Below are 27287 nucleotides of genomic sequence, written 5' to 3' on the forward strand. Positions count from 1 at the left end.
TCCCCCAGGAAAGCAGCTCCGAGTGAGACTTTATTCCCAGGGCTGCATGGAAGCAGCCAGAAAGCAGCACCCCCTCAGCCACACTGGCAAGAAGAAAGGGACAGAGGGTACAGGATGATGGTACATCCTGCAGCTACTGGACCACTGTTTCCTACGCCTGTTCTGCTCAAGACAGTGCCACTGCCGGAACCCAACGGCCACCGAAGAGACATGACATGAGCACACAGTGAACCCTAAAGGGACCCACGGACCATATATAGTTCATAGGACAATTATACAAATGTTCTTTCATCAGTTGCAACAAATGTACAAACTAATGCAAGGTGTTAATGGGTGAGGGGAGGGCAGGATATTTGAGAACTCTATTTAATGCATGATTTTTCTGTAAACCTACAACTTCTCTAATTAAAAACAAAAAAGTTGATGTCCAACTTATACACGTAAGAAAAACCAAGAGTGTCCCCCAAGCAAGAGTAACAACAAGTGTGTAAATTCACAAGAAGGTCATGATGTGTTGGGTGGAGGATGAAAAAAGTCTCTGCAGTGGTTTCTGACCAAAGTGACCTTAGCCTGCTTCATACCGCTGATGGCAGCAGCACCCCCGGATCACCGCTGGCTCCCCACAGAACCCAGGGCCAGAAGCCTGCACTCCTGGGGAGCTGTCTGAGGCAACCCAGAAAGGCAGGTATCATTGTAGCTCCATTTTACAAATGAGTAAACTAAGACTCAGAGAGGGTAATAATTTGCTTGCAATCACACAGCCAGTAAGCAGCAGAGCCAGGATTTTAACCCAGGCAGTTTGATCTGAGAAATCGCCACAATTGCTTCCAATTTGGAACGTAAGGCATGGAGGCTGCCTCAGCTGACAATGCTTCCCCCCACTCCAGTCCATGATCCCTGGGCCAGAAGACTTGTTCACCATAGCAGGGCTTTGGTCCAGTATCTCCTGCTCAGGGCAGGTATTGGCAAACTGACTACAGCCATGCTTCTCCCTCTCTCTTTTCTGTAATTCCTCGTGGCATCACTGTGGCCTAAAACCTAACTGGTGGGAGAGGCCATCCAGTATCTACATGGCAAGAGAGGTGGCTGTGTGAGGGGTCCACAGCAGAGACCTGCTCTTCTTCCCTTCTGTTGGTGGGTGACGAGGAGACAGAAAGGATAGCCTCCTTTCTCTACCAGGGCAGTGTCGGCCCGTGAAATGTAAGTGGTGTGAGAAAAGCTCCCTGCACAGCAGGTAGGAGACAAGGTCAGACCCCAAAGAGAGTGATACATGGACCCTGGAGTAGGGCATGAGATTAAGTACATGGACCCTAGAGTAGGGCATGAGATTAAGTACATGGACCCTGGAGTAGGGCATGAGATTTTGTAGGTTTGTCCAGAATGATGCCTTGATAAATCCCAGAAGGATTTGAACAGGGAATAAAAAAGTATTTGCAAAGTCCCCTTGGGGGAATGGTGAGAAAGGGGGAAAATTCAACTTCCCCAAGTAGAGAATACAAGCAGTGGGAACAACCAAAGCAATAGGCTGAGCCCCCAATCTTGGGGGTTGTTCATATGAAACTTAACCCTGCAAAGGATAGGCTAAGCCTACTTAAAATCAGGCCTAAGAGTCACCCCCAAGAGAACCTCTTTTGTTGCTCAGATGTGGCCTCTCTCAGCCAACACAACAAGCAAACTTACTGCCCCCCCCTACTATGTGGCCGTGATGACTCCCACGGGTGTGGACCTTCCTGGCAATGTGGGACAGAAATCCTAAAATGAGCTGGGACTCAGCATCAAGGGATTGAGAAAACCTTCTCAACTAAAAGGGGGAGGAGAGAAATGAGACAAAATAAAGTGTCAATGGCTGAGAGATTCCAAACAGTCAAGAGGTTATCCTGGAGGTTATTCTTACGCATTAAACAGATATCACCTTTTTAGTTAAGGCATAGCAGAGAGGCTGAAGGGAACTGTCTGAAAATGTAGAGCTGTGTTCCAATAGCCATGTTTCTTGAAGATGATTGTATAATGATACAGCTTTCGCAATGTGACTGTGTGATTGTGAAAACCTTGTGTCTGATGCTCCTTCTATCTACCTTATCAAGAGATGAATAAAACATATGGATTAAAAATAAATAAATAATAGGGGAAGAAATGTTAAAATAAATTTAGTAGATTGAAATGCTAGTGATCAATGAAAGGGAGGGGTAAGGGGTATGGTATGTATGAATTTTTTTCTGTTTTCTATTTATTTCTTTTTCTGAATTGATGCGAATGTTCTAAGAAATGATCATGATGATGAACATACAATTATGTGATAGAAAAAAAAGAATGTTCATATTGTATGTTGACTGGTTTTATTAATTAAAAAAAAAAGAAAGAGAAACAGAGAGAGTGGTACCCTGGGTACAAAGGACAAGAAGAAAGAGCCCTGTAGGGTACCCTGATGAGGGTGGGGGTGGGGGTTCCACGGGGTCAGTGACAAGTACCTTGGCGTTGGCCAGTTCCTGGGCGAGCTCCTGGACCTTCTGCTGCTGCTGGATCAGCAGCTCCTGGACAGAGGCTAAAGTCGTCTGTAACTGGGTCACTAGAAGGAAAGAAGCAGTTGCATCTCTGTTAAATTGAAATACACAGATTTTCCCTTGTCTCTCCATACATACATACTCCCTATATTCCTGCTACATCTAATTGATCTGCAGATGCCCCCCCCCGCAATCCATATAATTTGTCTGTACTCTGGGTAATCAACTTGCACTTTATCTAACCTCTAGTATTCCCACTTTATCTTTCTATTGTGTAGCTGTCCATGGTCAACAGTATATCTGTCCAAAACCTCTCCTCTCTAATTATATCAGGTGATGATTTGCTCAGCTCTCCCAAGTTCTATGATGTCTGTATCACTCGGTCATCCACAGGCCTCACAGTGTCCTTGGGGAACCTGGGCCAAGTTTCTAATCCTGGGAGAGATGTATGTTGGGTCTCTGTAATATGCAGGCATCCAGAAGAGGTTAAAAACTGCAAATCCGGTTTCCACCACTGCTCCTTCTTGCCCAGCACAGCCCACCAAGGCTGCGGAGCTGCGCTGGGCCACGTGACCTCGACGGGGCCTCCTAGGAGCAAATACCAGCAGAGCAGGCCAGTGCCGACTTCCAAGGACTTCCCAAACGTGCCCCGGAGTGGCAGATTCCTGCCTGGGACAGGGGGCTCTCTTGCTTGCCTCAGGTTTTAAAATCTGAGCCTCTTTCTAAGAGTAAACAAGTTTATAAAAGGAGAAAAGCCATCACTGGTGCGACAGGTCCCAGCTAATCTGGGCCGTCATCGGGCACCAGGTAATGAACACAGGCCCTGTGGAATCGATAACAGAGGAGGTGGCTGGGGTTATGGGAGCCACAGTAATTACAGACTCTCCTGACCCTGCTTTGGATTCTTGGAGGGAAGGGGGAAAATCACTGAAAAACCCCCCTGAAAACCTTATAGAAGCAGAAATTAAAAATGAACTTTACAGCCCTTAGAAAGGCTGTCATTTTATTCCCCTTATTAATATTCTGAGGTTGGGAGCCTTTCCGTAAAAACATAATTAATTGAGGCCGCGCCGACAGTAAACAAGCAATTTCAAATTAAACCGAAATGACGGCGGCTTCATTTGCAAATGTGAACAGATTCTCAGAGCAGATAAATGAAGTCACCACATAAAGTGGAGATGGAGGGGAGAGGGGAGGGGCAAAGAAGGGGGCCGCTCAGAGAAGGCTTTGAGGGGTGACGTGATGGAGTCATTAATCTTTACCTGTCTGTGCCACGCTGCCACTCAGCTCCGAGAGACTCGCCTCCATCCTCTCAAGTTGCTTCCTGTCCTCTCTGCCGCCCATGATAAGGGGGAGCAGGTATTTCTACAAGATGGAGGGTTGGTTAAGGAAGGGGTACGTAACTTGGGGTAATTCTTTACCACTCCCTCAAATTCTGCTCACCAACTTTCTCTCTGTCATCCCCAGGCTTTACAAACCCTGAGCAAACACAGTAAACGAATGAAATCTTTGAAAAAGTTAAGAGACTGCAATTTCAATCACGTAAAAATTATGTCTGAGCAAGGACAAAGACTAGCAGGGAATATGGATAAATCAAAGCAATGTGATCTGTTGGGAAGGAGAACTTCTTAGTTCTTTTATTTAGTTTTGCTAATGATGCTATAATGTTTCTGTAACAATTTTTTTTAATTTACTTTAAAAGTTGTAAGATAAAAATGCAGAGAAGCTGGCAGCACTGGTGGCCTCCAGGGAGGAGTGGGAGGGAAGCATTTTACTGCACGTGTGTCTGTACCTTCAACATTTCAAACCAGGTGAATGAATTTCCCATTCATAAATAAATGAATAAAACTAGGTAAACAAAAAATTGTAAGAAAAACTAGATAAAAATCAACAATTGATTTCTCGGACCCTTGGTTCTTTTACTTAGGGGATAATATATGGGGTACTCCAAAGCTGTGAAAGAGGTTGCCCCTGTTTCTTTCTAAATTAATGAGTTTTCTTCATATGGGAGTCAAGTGAAGTCAGTTTCCCCCAGAACTGAAATACAGGGCAGAAGGTAGAAGAAGGAGCAGAAGACACTGGCCATGGAGAAGAAGAGGTGATACTGCAGGGCAACCACACAAAGATGCCTAGAACCGGGGGGACCCAGACAAGGAGAGGATGCAGGGCCTCGGAACATTCAGGAAGAAGGCAGCTGGGGTGCGGTTGGTAACTGTAGGTATCGGACTCAGGGTTAGGGTGTAAAGGGATGGAACGTGGGGACAAGAGTGCCCACTGGGAGGGCTGGAGGACAAGAATGTGCGCTGTGCTCTGAAATCCAAACGCTCAGGACTTAGAGACAACGTGCCCACATCTGAAAAGTGTGAGACCAGTTGCCAAACTTTAACAGGGCATTGCTGGAGCCAGTGAGCACAGGGCTGAGGTTGTTACCGAAGGATGATGACTTTGGTTCCTCTTACATTTAGGCTCCAGCTAGGAAAAGAGACAACGACTTTTCTATTAAGGGTTCCACATGGGGAAGGAAAAGGCCTCCCACCAGGGGTTTGTGGGAGAACTCATTTCAAGAGCTACTCCTAAGTGAAGATCACTATTTAGCATTTGTACAGAAGCATTTACTATTTTGCAAAGTGCTTTTCAGCCACAGTGTGAGTTATTACCCACAAATGAACTGAAGCTCATCAAACGTAGCCTTACATTTCAGGTTGAAAATTTCGTAGATAGAGAAGTTAAGAAATTCTCATACATGGAACCAACTAAAATCCCACTTCTGAGATGAGAAATGACAAAGGAGCACATACACCACCCCAGTCTAAATCTTTAAGGATTTATAAAACAAGATGACTAGCCTGATCTCTCTCTTTCCAATTTGAAGAAACTATTAGCAGATATTTTAGAAATTTTCTTGTCACTATTACAACTGATCTTTCAATGTCTCTCTTCTTTTTTTAAAGAAAGATCAGATTGCTTCTTGGAAACAGCTGAAGACTCTTCTGCTCTGCCAACCTCACCAAGGGGAGGTGCTGCTCTCTGTTCCCATCAAACATGGGCTGGCTAAGTGTGGTCACATGACCTTAGAATACCTGCCAGAGTAGCCAAGCACTAATTTGAGAATTCGTGCTTGCATTTTATTTGTCTTGGTGACTATATGCAGTTAAGTGATCTGAAAGAGGCGTTCCACATACACCAGTTCAGAGGATAAGCCCCAGGACTCAGAATATTTTGCTTCTGAATTTCTGACATGGAAATTTCTAACTCCAGGAAAAGATGTTACACTGAAAAAATTATATTCTGCTATAACTCTGTCATTAGCTCTTATACTTGGTCAAAAATTAAAACTCCCAGAGTGTGTGTAAGTATATTTCACATGCCAAAAGTTTTAATAGCAAGTCTGTGTATTCATTCAGGTTCTTTAAAAAAATTCTCCAAATAAGGGGTGGAACTGGCAGATTAGGAGAGAAGGACTTCCTCCAAGGAGCAATACAGAGAGATGCCCCTGGCCACTGCTTTACCTTGTCTTTGGGAGCTTACACTGGATCTACATCTTCTAAAAAAGACTCAAATTTCATTCAAATGAAGTTGGCCCCTTACACTGGTATCAAACAAAGTAAATAAATGTCTGCTTTGTGCCTGCAGTTCTGTTAGCAATGGTCGCTGGCTGGGAAAGAATCCTATATTCATATGGAAGCCAATACAATATCCAAGAGATGAAAAATAGTTCCCCTAAGTATGACCTTGTTCTGATTATGCTGAGATTCTCAAAGCTCGTTTTGAATCTAAGTGGGAACAACAGCTGACCATAGAGAGGGCTTCTTAAGTGTCAAGTGGGCTCTCAGCTCTTCCCAGGCCTGACTCCTTTGTCCCTCCCAGCAACCTCGTGAGATAGAGCCAGGTGAGAACCCTGGGCCACAGAGAAGGCTAGTGACCAGCACGTGGTCACAGATGCAACTCAACGGCAGAGGCAAGATTCAGCACAGGCAGCTGGGCTCAGTGTGCGTGCTCTTACCCACTCACTACTTTCCAAAACTTACAGCCAGCTTACTCTGTGCCGAGCACTAGCCTATGTATTTGACATGGACCGTCAGCTTCCAAACCTCACAACTGCCCTGTGCTGTACAGACTCTGACTACCGCATGACGGGCACTACAGACGAGGCAGGTCTGAACGGGCAGAGCTTCCCCAGATGGGCAGTGGCAGGGCTGGGACCCGGACCCAGATGGGATCACCTGGCTAATGGGTAGGCTTGGCTGCCTCTGTACACAGTCTCATTTGCTCTCATTGTGCTCCAGGCCTGACCTTTTTTTCACATGGGGAGGTACCCGGAATCAAACCCAGGTCTCCGGCATGACAGGTGAGAACTCTGCCTGCTGAGCCACTGATGCCCACCCCAGGCCTGAGCATTTACTTGCCCGGCCTGTACCTCCACCACTGATGAACCTAAGGATGGAAGGAGATGGGATCAAATGCCAGGGGTTCCAGAAGGGGCAGACTTACCTTGTAGAGCTGGTGAAAGCCAAATGTAACTCCTGCCATGATGACTGCCAAGGCGCCATAATCTCTCCATCGGGAGCCTACAAGGACCAAATGTTGGAGAAAGAATCAGGAGGATGGGTATGCAATGTCCCTCTCTGCGGGAGGAGAGAGCAGGGAGAGAGATCAGAGCACTGCAACTAGTGGGGCACAGTCTCCTGGTCTCAAATGATCAGTAATTAGGACACTGAACTGCAGGAAGACAGCATGGTTGTCAAGAGACAGCTCAGCTATGGCATTCTCCTCTTTCCTGGCTCTCTGCTGACCTTAGTTGAAACCTAAATGACATCCAGTTGTCAAGACTGTGCACCTGCTGTGTGGGGGCATGCAGAGGTGGGCCGAGTGTTCCCCCCTCCCAGGGTCAGGGGGTAGAAGAGAGCTGAAGACATGCATATGGTCTCTGCCTTCAAGGAACGAACTGACTGAGAGAGGATGACACGAGCACACTTCCATGTGTGTGGATATACCTGCACATGCCCCATCATTGACGGGTATAAACCACGTGTCACTTCATAACACAGGGAGGGAGGAGGCTTTATCATTTGTTTATTCAAAAAGTTACAAAGCACCGACAATGTTCTAGGCGCCAGAGGCACGGTGGTGAACTAGAACTCCTGTGTTTTGCTCTCCTAGTGAGCCAGGTGGAGAGAAGACATGTGTAACAAATGACCAAATGAGGTAACGTCAGACAGTGATAACGTATATAAAACCAGTGAGGCCAGAGTGGCGGATGGCAGAGGAGGGGGCAGTGGTGGGACAGCCCTGAGGAGGAGGTGGGGAAGAGCCGAGAGGCCCTGGAGGCAGAGTGCTCCAGGCAGGGGAAGAGTAAGTGAAAAGGCAGGCGCTAGCCTGTGCTCAGAGATAGACAGCCAGTTGGTCCAGTGGAGCAGGCATGAGCCCTAAGCCTGGTGATGGCGGAGAGCTCACGCTGGCCAAGAGAAGAGCAAGAACAGAATACACGGGGGTAGAGAGAGGCCTGTGAGCCTGGGGGAGCAGGGAAGGGGAGGGCGGGGTGGGGTGGGAAACAGGCGGGAAGGCAGAGGCAGATGGACAGAGTCCAGGGTGGTGGCCAAGGAACCTGACTACTTCTTCATGAGCAATGAGAGTGGCTGAAGGCATTGAATAAGGGAGCGACATGATCAGATCTATATTTTAGGAGAGTATTATCAGTGTAGCACCAAGAGTAAGTTATAAGTGGGAGGTTGCAGAGGCCAAAAACCTAGGAGGCTATTGCAAGCATTTACACATGGACTAGGATGAAAAAGAAGGTACAGAATCAAGAGAGGTCTCAGAATAACAGTCTACTGTTGCTGAGAAAGTAGAAAGGGACAGCCAGTCTTCATGCTGGAGCAGGCTCCTGAGTCAGTGTTCTTTAGAACGCACATATGAAAGTTTTTACCAATTCCTGAATAAAAGGAAGCCAGGAGTTTTCTCCTCCATCATCTTTCCCCTTGGCAGTTTGCAACTTGTGTTCATGTCCAGGACCTGATCTGATCCTCTACCCCAGTGATTCCCTGTGGTATGCAGGGGAGCATTACCTCCATTCTGAAGGTACATTTGGAACAGCCGTGTCTAGGCCTCCCTGCACGGCGCTCTGCCTCCTCTCAAGGGACCTGCCATTAGGAGGGGCCCGGACCCTTGCTTCCAGAAGCCCTGCAGATGTGGAATCCAGACAAGTTTGCTAAGTTCCAAAGGCCAGAGTCACAAATCAGACCACAGTGTTCCTGGAAAAATTACCCATAAGGCACTGGAAGCATGCTGTTATGAGAAGGAAGTTAGGAATCTGGAAATGAGTTGGGAGAGAAAAAGGTGAAGAAGGAAGTGTAACAAAATTCCTGAAACCGTTGAAGCTGAGCAGAGTTGAGGTACTGGTTTCTTCATAGGCACCTGTCGTTTTGGCCTTCACCTTTCACCCGCAAGCCTCCACCCTGCAGTCACCTCTTATGTCCTGGTGTTTCACTAGGGAAGGCAGGAGCTTGGTAGGATGTGAGCAGATAGAGGGGGTTGCTGGCATGAAGCGCAACCAGGGGGATCCCAGTGGCAAAGATTTACCAGTGGGCAGGGCAAATGCCCCCAGTGGTGCTGCATGGGCCTCTCAGGAGGCAGAGGTAAAACTTCTGGAGGAGTCTGGAAGAGTCTTTTGTTGGCCACCACACTCCCTCCCTTCCTCCTTGCCTGTGGGTTCCACAGGAGGGTTCCCAACAGGGGCCAGCTCCGGAGTCTGCACAAAACCATCATTAACATGAGCCCCCTACTTCCAGACTCCCTTTTCTGCTTTACAATTTTTGAATAGGTAATACACTCCTATGGTTCAAACATCAAGTAGAACAAGTCAAGGTACTGCAAGAAGTGTCTGTCCACCACCAATGACCATGGTTAACAGTTTCTTGTTGTTCTTCCAGAAAATTTTCATGCACATATAAGGCAATACAGATATGTAACATCTTCTTTCTCTTCTTCCTCCATCTCTCATTCTTCTTTTTCTCTACAGTAGCATAATATTCCATTTAACCAATTCCCTATTGAACATCTAAATAGTTTCTAACCTTTCACTACTTGACACAGTGCTGCCATGAATGATGGCACACAGGTCACAGCACAGGTCTGCACAAGTACACCTGTGACACGCATCCCTAAGAGGCAGGCTCAGGAAGCACATGCATTTGCAATTTTAACAAATTGCACCCCAATATATATTGAACCAATATATATTCCCACCAACAACATACAGGAGTGCCTGTCTCCCCACAGCCACTCTATCATAACGCAGTAATCAAATGCAGAGGTTTCTGCCAATACCAGAGTGAAAAACAGCATTTTACTCTAGTTTTAATTTGTATTTATCGTCTTATGGGTGAGGGCTGAACTTTTTTTCTATTTCCTTCTCAGTAAATTTTATGTTATTCATTTTTCTACTGGGTTTCTTTTTCCTTATCAATGTATAGAGACTTTTTATATAGTAGGGAGATTAGCCCTTTGTCTATCATGATTGCAAATATCTTTCCCAGTTCATTTTTCTTTTGACTTTGCTTGTGGTGTTTTATAGCAAGCAGGCATTTTTTTTCATTTTTAACTAAGTTGACCCATCTTTTTTTTTTAGATTTTGGATTTTGTGTTATGGTTAGAAAGGACCTCCCCACTCCCTTCCAAGGCTTCGGAGTAACATTCCGTGTTGACATCCAAGGACTGTCTCTGAAAGGGAATGCTGCTGAGCTAACCTGTCATGCACATGCCCATCAAGCGTGAATCTAAGTGGATAAGCAATCTCCTCTCGCCAAATAGGAAACACTTAGACCACTGAGTTACATGGCGCTTCTACCTTGTCCTGAGGAGCCAGTGGAGTGAGTCCCAGGCAGACTCTTGCTGTCTCACCTTTCTCTCCTAGCCAGCTTTGCACTGAGTGCCTGATGCAAAAGCTGATATCCAGTGCAAGTTCATCTTTGAGGAGGGAAAAATGAAGAAAGAGTAACCTTGCCACATTTCAAGAATGTCAAAATTCAGGAGGACTTCAACCCATGCCCAGAACATCCTTCTATGCAACCAAAGTCCTCAGAGAGAACCATCGTCAAAATGGGACACAAAATATTATGTACTTTTTATTTTTCAAATACTCTCTAACCACATAACAGGGAAATAGTGTAACTGGCCTAAAATGCTAACCAGACCCTAAAGTCTACTGGGTACTTCTGCTTTCCTGCAAACAAATCATGCCTTGAGAAGTGCAGCCTCTTTTCTTGGGCCTGCTGAGCTGCCAAGATCGAAATGAATGCTGGCAGTTCAGGGGCCCACGATCAGGACCCTCCTCCAGCTGCTCCCCACTTCCCAGAGCTTTGATTTTTTAAAACCCCAAGAAACACCTGTGGTTCCTGCCAGCCTCACCCTTCACCCCTTCACTGCTCTTCTGTTCCTGTCAGAATCACGTTGAGAACATTTTATTGCCCCCTCGTTTTCATTATTAATGAAAAGGGACCAGAATGATCTTTCCTAAAGTTCAGAGAGTCTATAAAGACAAGAAGCTGAAATGCCATTTTACTCGTTTTGGAGATGTGTGATACAATTCTGTCTTGTGGCAAAATGAAAAAAGAGAAAAACTAAGATGGAGATAACTCTTATCTACTGCATGGCTTTAAAAGGGTAAAAGATGAGGGCTACTGTGAAAGCACACAGTGATTCTAAAACAAGCTCAAACCTCCCAGCCATGACAACCTGGATTCCTGCCCCCTCCAACTCTACAGCAGACCCTGAGAAGGAACTGGGGGCTACAGCTTTTCTTGTTACCATACCCCCCAAATATCCAATATTATAAAGACAAGCGCAGAAAATGGAGCTAGTCACTTTTCTGCTCTAGCTTAGAAGTAAAGAAAATGGAATGAACAAGACTTTTCAAGCAACAGAACAATTTCAGCTTAAACTCAAGTCAGGAAGCAGATGCCTGCCTGCATTCAAGGCAGACAAGGGAGCCAGCAGGCAGAAGCCTGGGATGGGAGGCCCTGGTTTCACACTGCCAGCCAGAGGGCTCCAGAAGATGCTTTGCTTTTCAGTACAGACCACTTGACTAAAGGAGGCAAGGCTTTACTAGACCCAAAGAACCCAGGAAAGGTGATATTTTTACTTTGATTGTTAGTTTGAGCACAAAGTGTCTACAACACTTTCCCAACAGGCATGAACAGCTAACTAGCTGAATGACACAGTACTTTTGAACACCACTGCCTTCTTTGAAGAGTGAAAAGAAAGTTATCTGTGGCAGCAATTATCATTCTGTACAACTGTACATTTCGAGGGTTGCCCTTATGTCTTTGCTGCAATGAGGTCAGAGGACACATTCTTCCGAATATGGGAGAAGAGCAGGATTCTTCAAAACTCGCAGCGTTCCTTACCCTTCCAAGGATTCCATCAGCTAGCTTGAGCACTAGCAGGCTACAGAAAGGTCTGCTGGCCACCAGGCTCAAATTTCAGGTGAATCCATGGTGCACAGTAGCCAGGTCAGGGGCAGGAGAGCTGCATTCCATGGCTTCTTAACTATTCGTTGACCAACAAAACCAGCAGTGCTCAATGTCTTCAGCTTTATCTCCATAAACCAAATTCTCACATAGCAATGAGGACAAATATCATCAAGTAAGAGGGCATGCAGGCACTGTGCCACGTGCATACAACATTATCTGAAACCACAATTCATGGATTCATTACTGCCATGGAAATCCTACAATCCAGTGATGGTGTTCATCAGCAATACTGAGGTGAAACTTATCAGGAAATCATCCTTCTGAGACAACAGTGGGACAAATGATTGTGTCCTTGAGGAAGCCGGCAGTCCAAATATGGCCCAAAGCCATGGCAGAAACTGGGCGGACCTGGCTGTGTTCTCCCCCAGGACCCCTCCAGCTTGGAGTCATGACTCCCCACAGCTGTGCATCTAGCTTTGCAAATCATCCCAATGCCTTGCTTACAAACCACCTTGAAAATTAAATAAGACAGGCTCACCAACAGTGAGGTCCTGGAATGAAGCCAGGCCACCAAATCAGTCTTGCTCAAGCACAGAACTGCTGGGCTAACTGCAGAGAAAGGATGGTGGCCAGATGAAGGGTGCTACAAGGTGTACTGAAGAGGGCTGGCTACTGATGAGGGACATGCTGGAGCACATGGCTGGGGTGAGCTGGCAGCAGTGAAAAAGCAAGCCAACCCAGAGTACAACAGTCAGAAACAGAAGAGTTCCACTGCGAACACAAGTACCACAAGCCCTTAAAACAAAAACGGACAGCAGCAGGCACAGCTGAAAATCTAAGGCCTTTCTCACTGGTACTTCCTGTGAAAGACAATCTTTCCCACTTCTCATGGACTGCAATGCTATCAGCAGTGTCATCTCTAGGCAGGAAGGACACTGAGAGGTCTATCTATATTTCTACTCCATAGATTAAAAAATATGAGTGCTAATTAAGTTGTTAAGAAACCAGAAGAGTCCAGAAATAGACCCACATATATATGGTCAACTACTTTTTAATAAAGCTGTCAAGGTAATTCTATGGGGAAAGAATAATCTTTTTAACAAATGGCGTTATATATAGCCATGTGGGGGAATAGCCATGTGGGGGGTGGGGGGACAACCTTGACCCTCACCTCTCAGCATAAACAAATATTAACTAAAAATGAATCATAAACCTAAACAAAAAAAGAAGCTATAACGCCTCTAGAAGAAGAAAACACAAGAGCGTTGGGGTAGGCAATGTTATGTTAAAATACAAAAAGAACGAACCACAAAAGGAAAAAGGAGGGGGGAGGAGGATAGAAAATGGCGCAGCCATGATGGAAAACCATATGGCAGTTCCTCAAAAAGTTAAGCACAGAGTTATCATTTGACCCAGTACTCCCACTTCTAGGTGCACAGACAAAGAGAATGAAAACAGATTTGTGATCAGATATTTCTAGACCAATCTTTATAGCAGCATTATTCACAATAGCCAAAAGCTGGAAACAACCCAAGTGTCCAGCCACAAATGAGTGGATAAACAAAATATGGTATATACATACAGTGGAATATTATTTGGCCATAAGAAACATGGAAGTTATGAGACATGCGACAACATGGAAGAACTTTGAAAACATTATGTTCAATGAAATAAGCAGACACATAAGGAAAAAAATTGTACATTATCACTATATAACCTGAAAGATCAAACCTGCGAAGATAGAAAGCAGGTCAGAGATTACTATGGGAGAAGAGGGGGAGGGAGGGATGAAGAGGAGTGTTTGTTTGTAAAAATTTTTTTAACTTAAAAAATAAAATCCCTTTTGATGGCCTGGATTATAAGCTCTTGCAGCAGTCACATTTAGTCTGGAGTGGTAACTGTTATTTCTGGATTTTGAAGGGCTGTTTTATATATATACATATACATATACATATACATACTCTGGTAGAGTTATACAGAGAAGGTAGGGTTTAACAAATGAGTATACACATACACACACACACACACACACACACACATATACAACCTGGTATTTAGAGATAATAATGAAGCTGATCAGGTCGGGATTAAGGTAATTCAGAATACAGGGGTAAGGAAGACATTGCTGTATTTTAGAACCTCATCTACTCTTTAAGATCAAAGGAAGAAAGGTTTATTTTATCTAGAACCTAAATTTTCTGTAGCACATAATCTAATTCAACCTGTCTGGATAGATCCTTTAAACAATCCAAATACAGGGAACCCAGAATAAGAATGAGGGCCTTTAATCCTGTATAGCTTAAGGCAATGCCTTGGATACATCCTAGAGCATATTAAGCAGATAATCAAAAAGTATTGGCAAAGTACCATGAGATATGGGAGAAAAAATATGAAACTATTGAATTTTACCACTGGAGAAACCCCTGATACTGTGTGAAACATTAGGGACACCCAAATCAATAGACTAAACCCTTGATTTTGAGGCTTGCTCTTGTGAAGTTTATGTACATAGGAGAGAAGTTTAGCCTACCCATAGATATGCCTAACAATTATGTCTGGGGGACCTCTTTTGTTGCTCAGATGTGGTCTTACTCTCTCTAAGCCCAACTCCGCAAGTGAAGTCATTGCCCTCGCACAATGTGGGACATGACATCCAGGGGTGAAAGTCTCTCTAGTGGTGTGGAAGATGACTCCCAGGGATGAGCCTGGCCCTTGCACCATGGGATCAACAATGCCATCCTGACCCAAAGCGGGAAATGAAGTGCAACAAATAAGGTAACAGTTGCAGAGAGAGAGTTCAAATAGAGTTGAGAAGCTACATTGGAGGACACTCTAATGCAAGCTTCAGTTAGACAAACGCCCAAACACCCCCTAAAGAGTGGGAGAAAGATCAAAGGTGATGGTAGAGTTATACAGAGAAGGTAGGGTTTAACAAATGAGTATGATTGCTGAATCGTTATATTGATATTTCTTTTAGTCTCTAGTATCTTAGAGTAGCTAGAAGTAAAAACCTAAAATTGTAGAACTGTAACCCATACTAAACTCTGTAATCTGTTCTATAACTAATTGTTGTGATATGCTTTGAAATCTGTTCCTTTTTTTGTTTAAATGTTATTTTTCACAAAAAAGAAAATAAAACCAATTGTGATGATAAATGCAAGCTATATGATGATATTGTGAACCACTGATTGTACACTTTGGATGATTACATGGTGTTTTAGTTTGCTAGATGCCAGAATGCAATATACCAGAACCAGAACGGCTTTTTTTTTTTTTTTCACATGGGCAGGCACCGGGAATTGAACCTGGGTCTCCAGCATGGCAGGCAAGAACTCTGCCAGTGAGACACCGTGGCCTGCCCCAGAATGGCTTTTAAAAAGGGGAATTTAATAAGTTGCTAGTTTACAGTTCTAAGGCCGAGAAAATGTCCCAATTAAAGCAAGTCTATAGAAATGTTCAATCTAAGGCATCCAGGGAACGATAACTTGATTCAAGAAGGCTGATGAAGTTCAGGGTTTCTTTCTCATCTGGAAAGGCACATAGCAAACACAGTCAGTGTTGCTCTCTCAGCTGGAAGGGCACATGGCAAACACAGTCAAGGTTTCTCTCTCATCTGGAAAGGCACGTGGTGAACACATCATCTCCTGGCTTCCTGTTTTATGAAGCATCCCGGGAGGCATTTTCCTTCTTCATCTTCAAAGGCTGCTGGCAGGTGGACTCTCTGCTTCTTGTGGCTATGTCATTCTCTGCTCTCTCAGAGTTTCCTGCTTTCTCCAAAATGTTTCCTCTTTTATAGGATTCCAAAGAAGTAATCAAGACCCACCTAGAATGGGTGGTGACATGTCTCCACCTAATCGAGTTTAACAACCACTTTTGATTGAGTCACATCTCCAGGGAGATAATCTAATCAAAGTTTTAAGCATGCAGTGCTGAATAGGGATTACAAGAAATGGCTGCCTTTACAAAATGGGATTCGGATTAAAACATGGCTTTTCTAGGGCATAATACATCCTTTCAAACTGGAACACAGGGTATGTTAATATATAATATATTTCAATAAAATTTAAATACTTTTAAAAAGAACCCTTTTTATACCACCTGAGCTTCCCGCAACCCAGTGAGGTCAGCAAAGGATTTGATTAGGTGGACCTGAGTTGACTTAGCGATTCCACTCTTAGGTATTTACCCAAGAGAAATGAAAGCAAAGGTCCATACAAAGACTTGTATGTGAATGTTCATAGCAGCATTATTTCAGAATAGCCCCAAAAAGAAACAATCGACATAACTATCAGTTGGCATGGATAAATAAATTATGGGATTTCCATACAATAGAGTATCAGAGGTTAGCCGACGGGGTGGCCAGGTGGCTAAGTCTCACCATGGATGAAACAAGAATATTATGCTAAATGAAATAAACCAGATCCAGAAGACTATACACTTTTACATCATTCAATTTATATGAAAAATTTTTAAAGGCAGAACTAAAGTGACAGAGGCTAGATGGGTGGTTACAAGGAGCTGGAGGTAGGGTAAGAGGATGGTCATAAAGGACACAAAGAAACTTTTTGGGGGTTATGGAAATTTTCTTTATTGTGATTGCAGTACTGATTATATGAGTTAGAACTCATCGAAATACACACTTATAATTGGTGACTCTTACTGTATGTGAATTATGTCAAAAAAGCTGGTTAGAAAGAAAAGAATGAAGAAAAATCCAGAAACAAAAGTATGATTTTTGCCACTCTTAGATATCTACCCGAAAGGAATGAAAACATATGTCCACCAAGAATTTGGGGATCAAATTTCTTAGCAGTATTATTTACAACAGCCAAAATTGGAAACAACCTAATCGTTCATCAATTGCTGAATGGACAGAAAATATGTGGTACATCCATACACTGGAATACTATTTACAATAAAAATGAATGAAATACTGATACGTTCTATGTCATGGATAAACTTCAAAAATATTATGCTTAGTGAAAGAAGCCAGAAACAACAGAGCATATATTGTGTGATTCCATTTATACAAAACGTCCAGAGAAGGCAAATTTATAGTGACACAAAGTAGATGAGTGGTCGCCTGAGGTGGAGGTGGGACAGGGATTGACAGAAATGGCATGTGGGATCCTACTGGGGGAATGAAAATGCTCTGAAACTGATTTATGCTGACAGTTGCATCAATTAGTACAGTTATTTAAAAATCACTGAATTATATACTTGAAATGGGTGAATTTTATGACCTAAAAAATATACTTCAATTAAACTGTTTAAACAAATATATTTTTAAAAGATTTTAGAAATAACCCACAAAAACGTGGCCAATTGACTGTTGATAAAAGAGACAAGTAATCAATGGGAATAAGATAATTTTTAACGTATGATGCTGGAATAACTGAATATCCATATGGATAAAAATGAACCTTGACCTGTACCTGATATAAGTGAGAATGAATCACAGAACTTAACCTAAAAGCTAACACTATAAAACTCTTAGAAGAAAACACAATAGAAAATCTTTTTTAGTTCAGGGAAGGCAAAGATTTCTTGGGTAAGACACAAAAACCATAAATAATAAAAGAAAAAAAATTGATAAAATGGATGTCATCAAAATTAAAACCTTGTGCTCTTCAAAAATTAGTGTTTGAGGGTGCATGGGTAGTTGAGGGTCTACAGGTGGTTCAGCGGTAGACTGCTCACCTTCCATGCAGGAGACCTGGGTTCGATTCTCAGACCATGTATCCCCCCCCAAAAAAATCAATGTTAATCCAAAGCAATTTGCAGATTAAATACAATCACAATAAAAATTCTAACAACCTTCTTTGCAACAATGTTAAAGCCAATCATTGAATTCATATGGAAGGTATATAAGGGTTTTGAGGAGCCAAAACCATCTTGAAGAAGAACAAAGTTGGAGGATTCATACTTCTTGATTTTCACACTTATTACAAAGCCATAGTAATTTAAAAAGTATGATACTGCCAGAAGGACAGACATATAGACCAAGAGTTGAGCTGAGAGTTCAGAAATAAACCCTTACACCTATGGCCAACTGATTTTTGCCAAGTCTAACTCAGTGGGGAAAGAATAGTCTCTTCAACAAATGTTACTGGGACAACTGGGTATCCAGATGCAAAAGAATGAAAGTGATACCTCACACCATATACAAAAAGTTAGCTCAAAATCTATCAAAGACTTAAATATTTAAGAGCTAAAACTATAAAATCCCCAAAAGAGAACACAGGCAAACAGCTTCAGGACCTTCTGTTAAGTAATGATTTCTCAGACATTACGCCAAAAGCGTGAGCATTGAAGGAAAAAACAAGAAAAGAAATGGGAGTTCATCAAAATTAAAAACCTTAAAGCATAAGAGAAAATATTTGGAAGCCATATATCTGATAAGGGTCTCATATCCAGAATAGATAAAGAACTCTTACAATTCAACAACAGAAGACAAACAACCCAATTAAAAAATGGGCAAAAGCACATGAAAAGATGCTCAGTGTAGTTAGCCACCAGGGAAATGCAAATCCAAATCACTACAAGATACCATTTCATACCCATTAGAATGGCTACTATTAAAGAAAGAGAAAATAAGTATTAGAGAGGATGTGGAGAAATAGGAACTCTCGTTTCTTGTTGGTAGAAATGTAAAACGGTGTAGCTGCTGTGGGAAACAGTTTGGTGATTCCTCAGAAAGTTATGTATAGAATCATATCACCAGGCAATCCCCCTCCTAAGTATATAACCAATAGAATTAAAAGCAGGGACTTGGACAGATATTTGCACACTCATGTTCATAGCAGCAATATTCACAATAGCCAAAAGGTGGAAGCAATGCAAGCATCCATCGTAAGATGAAGAGATAAACAAATGGGGCATTTCCATAAACAGAAAGCGTAAAAAGTAGTGAAGTACAGACACACGGGATGAGCCTTGAAGACATTATGTTGAGTGAAAAAAAGCCAGACAAGACACAGGGGCCAGGTGGGGGTGGGGAATGGGGACTTAATATTTAGTATATTTATATGTAGTTTCTGTTTGGGGTGATGGAGAAAAGTGTTGGCCATGGATCATGGTGATGGAAACACAACTCTGTGAATGTAATTAATACCACTGAATTCTATGTCTGAAAGAGGATAAAATGGGAAATTTTAGATTGTATATAAGTTACCAGAAAAACAAACACAAACAGTGAATTCTAATAAAAATTATGGGCAATAGTTAATAACATAATCATAATAATGTTTCATTAACTGTAACAAAGGTACACTAATGCAAAATGTTAGTAGGGAAAACTGCATGTGTGAAGGGAGTTATATGGGAACTCTGTATTTTCTGTATGCTTTCTCTACAACCTAAACTTGCTTTTAAAAAAAAAAATCATTGTTAAGGAAATGAAAATACAAAACATACATCTCTCTGAGAAAGGACTTGAATCCAGAATATTTAAAGAACATTTACAACTGAATAATGACCACACAAAAATGGGCAAAAGATTTGAACAGACACTTCCTAAAAGAAGTTAGCAAATTGGCAATAAACAGAGAAAATAATGCTCAAAATTATCACCTCAAAAATGTAAAATGAGGGTGGGTCATGGTGGCTCAGTGGCAGAGTTCTCACCTGCCATGCCGGAGACCCAGGTTCGATTCTTGGTGCCTGCCCATGAAAAAAAAAAAGTAGAAGTAAAATGAAACTATTATGATAACCACTATACACACATTAAAATTGCTCAAATTTTAAAAAATGAAAATAAGTGCTAATGAGGATTTGGAGAACTATAATTCTCACGTATTGCTGTTTTAGGAATGTAAAATGGTACAACCACTTTGGAAAACAGTTTCCCAATTTCTCATAAAGTTAACCATGCAATTAACACATAACCCAGCAATTCCAATGTTAGGTGTTTATTCAAAAGAAATAAGAACCAAGACTTGTAAACAAATTTTCACAGGCACTTTATTCATAATTTCCCAGAAAATTAATTAACTGGTGAAAGGATAGACAAACTGTGTGTGTCCACCCAACAGAATATCAGTCAACAATTAAAAAGAAGAAATTTCTGAGGCACACAACTTGGATGAATCTCAAAACCAGTATGCTGAACAAGAGCAACCAGTCACAAAGTACAGCATCTGAAAGTTGACACATAACTAGTACCTAGTGTATGATTCCATTTATATGAAAGACTAGGAAAGATAAATCTAATTATTAAGTAGCAACAGATGGCAGATCAGTGGCTGCCCTGGAACAGACACAGGGGGTGGGAATGACTGGGAGTGGGCCACGAGGGAAACTTCTAGGGCACTGGAAATGGTCTGCATGGGAATACACACTTGTCAAAAATTCAAATTGTACAATTAAGTAAGGTGCATTTTATTTTATGTAAATTATACCTTAATAAAGCAGATCTTAAAAAATAAAAACAGTCCTATTTAGAATTTAAAAAAAAAAAAGGATAAAGGACGTCAGCAGTGATTGAGTACAATACCCAGCAATGTGGGTTCTAAGTTCTCTCTCTCTGCTAAATTAACAGCTGGACTAAGGAAAGAAGCTGGATACAATTTTTAAAAATATATCCTGTAATATTTATATAAACTGTGAAGTGCCATAATCCCATTAACAGCCCCTAAACCCACTGAATTTATCAGCTCAAACTTTACAAACATCAATGAAACTATCCACGTATTTCTCCCATGCCCTGTTCATCTGCTCCTTCTTCTTGAGGTAATCATTATCCTGAACTTGCCGTTTATTCTAACTCAAAATTTCTAGGAGATATGAAAAGGTGAGAACCTGGCCCCACCAGAATTAGGTTTACAATTCTCAGCTTCCCGGTAGACAAGTCTGGCTGTGCTATTGAGTTCCAGTCAAAAGATGAAAGTGGAAGTGGTGGGGCAATTTCCAGAGATGTTCTTAGAAGGAGGTAGCTCGCTCTTTCCTTCCTTCTCTCCTTTTTGCTGGGTGGGTGGCAGATGGCTGGCTGGAGCTGAGGCAGTCATATAGGACCAAGAGATGGGTGCCAGGTGTCAAGATGTGAGAGCAGTGGACTGGGTCCCTGATGACCCCTGGCCACCCTGGCAGCCAGGACTGCCTATATTTACATTACAGCGAAATAATCTTCTATTTTAAGTTCCTCTTATTTTGTAGCAGAATCTTATGAAACTAATACAGGTTGCATTATAAACACTGCCACAGCTGATGTTAACTAGGTTCACACCAATGACTCTTTTAATGGTCTAAGAAACTCAAAGGTTTTCTTTACTCAGTTCTTTCCTGTAATTCCACTTCAATATCCACAAGTAGCACTTGTTTGGCATCCACATGGCACCATTAGACATAATACAAAACAAACAAAACTGACATGGTTCTTGCCCTTGAAAATTTGCTAATCTAAACCAGTAATGAAGAAAAAAGTACAATTTTCTCAAAATTAGTGAAATATTTTCCTTATATGCAAACCAGTGACTTGTATGTAGCGAGAAGTGAGATTTGTGTATTAATCTGCAGAGAGACTGTAATGGAAGAATGTCATCTCATTGCCTAAAGGGACTAAGGAGGCTGCCCATGTGTGCTTCACAGGCACTTCCAGAGATGTTCCTGGCCCAGGCCTTTCCTATACCCTCTCTTCTTTCCTGCCTTCGGTCCAGCCACGGCTTATTGCCCCTCAAAGCCCTGCTCAAGTCCTGCTTCCTCTGGAAGGCACTGCCTAAATACTAGCACTCTGGGGTTCACCATTGTATAAATTCTTAAAGCTCTTGGCATTCTTACCACATAGATGGTATGTTAGTCTTCTCTGTATTCCACAAGCACTGAGCTTCCCTCCACGATTAAACAGTGGCTTCCGAGAAGACAAGTCCTGCCCCCTGCTTCCTCCACAGCATTCCCAGAGCAGCCGCCACTGGCCAAGCACAGAGAAGGCGGCATTGACAGGCCACTGCACTAACCAGCCACTGCAGGTAGCTGACCCAGGTTGAGGGTATTCCATGACAACTTCAAATCTTCAAGCACACTTCCACCACCATTTATCCATTCAACAAGCATTTCCAGAACACCTGCCAAGCCAGAGCCTCGGGCTATAGATTAGAATAAAAAACTCAGGGAACTCACAGCTTAATAAGGAAGACATTGAAATAAACATTTAAACTGGAAAGGGGGGGGGATGGTTAGGAAGCTGAGAGAGCCAAGGGGAATCTCCCTCCTAGTCAGAATAGAGGCATGTGGAAGACTCCCTGGAGGGGCTGACAGCTGACCCTAGCTCTGAAGAAGAGCAACGCACTGATCAGGTAAAGGAGGGCGGCCAGCGTCACAGGAGGAGTGTCTGGACAACTGCCTCAGTCCAGTGCATACACAGAGTGACCTCCCTTATCCCCCAAGCAGCACCTACTCAGATGATACAAATAATTTTACTATTAGTCTAAGAATAATATGGTCAAATATTCCTTAAAAATAATTAGAATGTAGGTCACGAAGTAAAAAACATCAAGTGCTTTTCACTGTCCACTGATTCCGTCTCGGCGACGACCTAGCTGCTGCGTCCTTGTCCAACTGTCCCTTCTGACATGCTCATCCATGCACCTATCCCTCTGGGCAACTCCAAGTTCCTTTAAACTCATCACAGTGTCCTGTCTTTGTGCCTGTGCCTTGGACTGGAAGCCTCTCATTTACCTTGTCTGATCACTGAATTAACTGTACACCCAGATCCAGTTAAACATCTGTTCTCTGAAACTTCCCTTCACCTCTTCTGTGCCTCCACCCTCACCTGTGTGTATTTGCCATGCATTGCTGGTTTTGCTTAATGGCCTTTTCCTTCTAGACTGGAGCAACCTGAGAGGGCCATGAGGCCTTACTAATTAATCTTTTCATCCTCGGGGTCTAGCACAGTACCTGGTGCCTAGCAGTCATTCAGTAATAAATACTTGTCCAGGGAATTAAGATAATCAGGGATAAGTATATATTACTAAACAGGGCTATAAAAGAAGTAAAATATGAAAAGAACTCTCTCATGATTTCTAATCAAATGATTCAAAGCCTTTCACCAACGTCAGGCATTTACATACTATTTTAATAATAGGCAACTGAAACACAAGCTACAGGTCAGTCTGTGAAAGGGCTGAAAGTGTTTATCAAAGACAGTGGGGGAAATATCCAAGCCTCAGTAAAAATTATTATTCTACAAAATTTACATTGGCCCTGCCTATATCTTAAAGCCACTTTGCTTTTTGTCTTTCTGGGTGGAAAGAATAAAATGCAGTTTGGAGCAAACTTATCAACGAAGTATTTCCCAAGAATCTACATCCAGGACTGTACTAGGCATTGTGCATAAAAATATACCGATTCCTGATTCCAAATCGAACAAAAAGAAACCAAAATGAGAAACAGAGGATGTCAAATTTCCTCATGAATCATGACCTGACTTTTCTTGAGGCTTACCCAACTTTCTCTGAAGCCCAAAGAATACTGGGTTAATCTCACAACAGGTGACATCAGCTTCCCCTTTGTGTCAAACTCTTACCACTTTCACAAAGCCTTGTCTGATATCTCTAGCCCACATTAATTTTTCTCTTTTATGTATTCTTGTGAAATTTCTTGTCTGTATAATTAATTTTGGCATTAAGTCATCATGCCTTATATTATTATCCTTTTTTTAAAGTTTATCTTATCTTTCCCCAAAAGCCTGAAAGAGCCTTAAGGACAAAGATGACGCTCACAGGAGCACACTGGAGGGGCTGACAGACACAGATGCTGAATGATGTCTGTATTCTCTTCGCCAGCATTTGCATTTAGTAATATCTCAAGGACAAGCACCTTTACCATAGCAGAGACATCGTAAGGGGCAGAGCAGGACATCTGACCCCAGGCAGGGGGACGGACAAGTCTGTGGTGAAGGTCCATGAGCACTGGGCTCCCTACGGTGGTCTCAGAAAGGGTACTCTTCCCTGAGACATGGACACTTGGTGCTGAGCCCAGGGAATCCTGTTTTCTAGGCAGGTACAGAGATAAATTGTCCTTAAAAAGCCAAGAAATGGGAAGGAAAAGACTGGCGGGGATCTAGATGTGAAACTGGCAGGAGCGCACATGAATGGAGGCCATAAATCCCTCCAGGGACGCAGACAGTGCCTCAGTGATAAGCATGCAGATTGCACACCTAGTTCAGAAACTCCCCTGAGTTTGCTTGTAATTAAGGGGGTTAGAAAGGTAAAAAATATATATATATAAACCCAATTAATCATTTAAATATTTAAAGTCAGATTTTTTTCCCTCACTCCAGGATTAGTATATTTCATAACGCCAGCAGCAGACAGCCCTGGTTTTTACTGGGGTTCATTTGAGAGCATGTTTAAACTAGTCAGATTGAGTGATGCTTCCAGCAACTAATCGCATGTCAAATAAAAGATATTTTATGTAATAAATTACTGCTACAAGTAATTCAAATGTCATTTATCAGTTTTATTATCAGTCAGGCAAAGTCTTGTTTCTCTATATTAATCAAAATCAAGTTTTTTTTTTTTTTGAGTAGTTTTGACACCTCTTGGCAAAAGTACAGAAGTGAAGAGGTAGAGTCACCCCCAGTGCTAAAAGGAGCATTGTTAGTGTATGAGAATGGAGCACAAAGGTGACAACTAACTCCACGTACTTAAAATTACCCTTACCACTGTTTTTATGCCAATGTCAAAGCAGGAAGAAGTCTGTCTCTGAGAAGATGTATTTTATTTTTAAGGCTGGGAGATTCTTAAAATACTCCTACACAAATACCTAAACATGCTAATGCTTTTTCTCAGCGTTCTGGACAGGAGAGTGGCTGGAATGACTGAACTGCTCCCACTCTCCTATTCTCTTGCCTCTTTCAGAAAACTAACACTTTAACTCCTGTTTAGCCCAACTCTGTGACCAACCAAAACAATTTGTTCTGAGCAAGAAGTTTTCAAGTAGCCAAGAGACCTGTTTGGTATTAAGCCATGGAGGAAACAGCTGGAATAGAACAGATGTGCCTCTTAGAAAATTCTGTACCCCAGCTGCCACTGCCTATCCTCAACAAATCCCATGTAGCGCCTGGCCCAGGGACACAACTAAAGAAAAACTGTGGAGAATTAGCCTTTGGTTAAAAAGAATACATCCATCAAGAACATTTGGTGATCCTGAGTAGACACTGTGGAGGGGTAAGAATGCTAGCCAGGAAGGAGAAATGAGTTCCAAGCCAACAAAAGTCCTTGCTACTACTCACGAGCCCAAATACAAAGCTTAATGCTGATGCTTTACTTCTCTGCTCCAAAATGTCACAAGCCTATGTTGATGAGATGGCCTGAGCATATGCTACCTGGCCTCACTCAAGCAGCCTTATATGGAAAGTGAAAAAGAAACTGAGATCTAAGACACACAAATCAAATTCTAATCCTTCGCCCAGCCTCTTGGCAAGTATGGAGAAGGAAAAGCCTTGCTTCCTCTGTCTATAATGATGATCACACTGCCCCAGTTGTGGCTGAGCAGGGTGAAAAAATGGTAAAGTGAGAAAAAGAAGGTTACTTCAGACCAGGTGTTGGGGATCAAAATGAATCTGCCATTTTGGAATTTATCCTTTAAAATTTGTACTCAACCCCTGTTTTAAATCATTTTTTGAAAAAAAAAAAAAACTTCTATGATAGGCAATTAACTGTAGATAAGACATTTTGAAAAATAACAGATCTGGTGCTAAGTTATGTTAAAGAAACAAAACTGTGTTATTTCCCATAACTTTGGACCAATTTTAACCTCTGATTTTTTGTAAGTGACTTAAAGAAGGGATCTGGCTCTATTCTGGTGGTGTACATGTATACTACTTTGAATAACTTTTATTCCTAAGATAACTTCCATTTTACAACAAAACAAAAACCCCTCGTGGGTCATAGTCTATATAATAATTAAAAGCAATTTTCAAAAGGGACCTTTACATTTTCATTTGAAGTTCTCTAACAGACTCTTACTATATGAATAGTCACACAGTATAGCCTGGACTTGGGAGGACGGTGTGGGGGGGAAGGGTGGGGAGGGGCTGTGCATAGACGGAGAAGCGAACCCAGGTTTCCCACGGGACAGGCAAGCATTCTACCACTGAACCAACCCATGCACTCACTAATATTAACTTTAAAAAATAAAGTTAGGAAACAAGTTATATTAGTGAGCAAACCAGAATGCTCTTATGAATCAGATGCTCATGTTAGTGACATTCAAGAGCTCTGACATAAGAAAATGGAAACGGAATAAATACTTTTAATTTCTTGCATATAACCAAAATACTGAAAACAACACAATAAAACTTTTTTTATTCTGGTCCCTCACCTCTTCTTAAACTTTGCCATACCTGTAAAAGTTTGCCTAGGAGAGGATTTGGGTGTGTCACACTCTTTTGGAAAAACCCAAGCATTTCCCACTATTCCCTATTGCTCCAGGCTTGCTGAGTTTGGGAGATGTGACCCACTCTTTGGCCAGTGCCCTGAGTCCCAATCAAGGTCACTGCAGGAGCTGGAGCTGGTGACTTACTGTATGGCTGAGCTGAGAGGTGAGGGGGCTGGATAGGAACCACCTGTGCGGCTGGGCCCAAGGGCGAGGGCTCATCGGCAGCTGTGCCCGACTGCTGGAAAGCCAAATCAATCTCTTCATCTGTCAGCCCTGGGGAAGAAGAGGACATAATTAAGGTGAGTACCTTTCTCCACTGTCCATGGCTGCAACAAAATCTTCATTAAGAAAAGCCCCTTTCAGCCACAGAATGCCTAGAATCCTGTAAATTGCCTCCCCAATTTCGGATTCTCCGGAACCTCTCAGTTGCAATTTAACCTTAAGCGACAGAATATTAGCCTCAACACTGCTTCCAAATGTGGCTCATTCAATTTCCTTAATTTATCCTTGAGTTTATTGCTGCTTTTGAAGTCGCTCTGTACTGCAATTCTCCATTCTTCCCCCGAAAACAGATACCATCAACTGCAAATGTGGCTCATTTTAATCTGTAATGGTGTTAAAAAAAAAAAAGAGGGGAAAAAACTAACAATAATGCATGAAAACAGACAGGGAAACAAAAAACTAATTATTGGGTGAGACGACTAATTAGTCTAGATCGTTTCCGAAGACGGGAATAATTTGCTTTATTTTATGACAAATGCAGAAATAAAAAGAAAAATCAGGACTGACTGTGATTAGTATGAATGGGATATAGAATGTAAAGAAGAAAATAAAACAAGAAAACAGATCAAAACAAGGCCAGGCCCAAACTTTCAGATGATTATTGCTCTAGCCAATCATAGGCTGCCGATATCGCCCTTGGCTAGTTTTCTTTTTCCCT

The 27287-nt window shown here is 42.4% G+C and overlaps 1 protein-coding gene across 2 annotated transcripts in view; it reads right to left on the reverse strand.

Moving 5' to 3' along the window:
• Positions 1-27287, reverse strand: part of PEX14 (peroxisomal biogenesis factor 14) — a 202377-nt gene that overhangs the window by 5841 nt on the left and 169249 nt on the right. For both annotated transcript variants that reach the window (XM_077151345.1, XM_077151344.1), the window contains exons 4-7: positions 26492-26620; positions 6993-7069; positions 3764-3866; positions 2469-2566 (exon numbers count right to left, since the gene is read on the reverse strand). In XM_077151345.1, coding sequence (XP_077007460.1) covers positions 2469-2566; positions 3764-3866; positions 6993-7069; positions 26492-26620 — 407 coding nt within the window. The remainder of the gene's footprint in view (positions 1-2468; positions 2567-3763; positions 3867-6992; positions 7070-26491; positions 26621-27287) is intronic.

The sequence above is a fragment of the Tamandua tetradactyla genome, chromosome 2 (genome assembly GCF_023851605.1).
Source record: "Tamandua tetradactyla isolate mTamTet1 chromosome 2, mTamTet1.pri, whole genome shotgun sequence".
NCBI classification, from domain to species: Eukaryota; Metazoa; Chordata; class Mammalia; order Pilosa; family Myrmecophagidae; genus Tamandua; species Tamandua tetradactyla.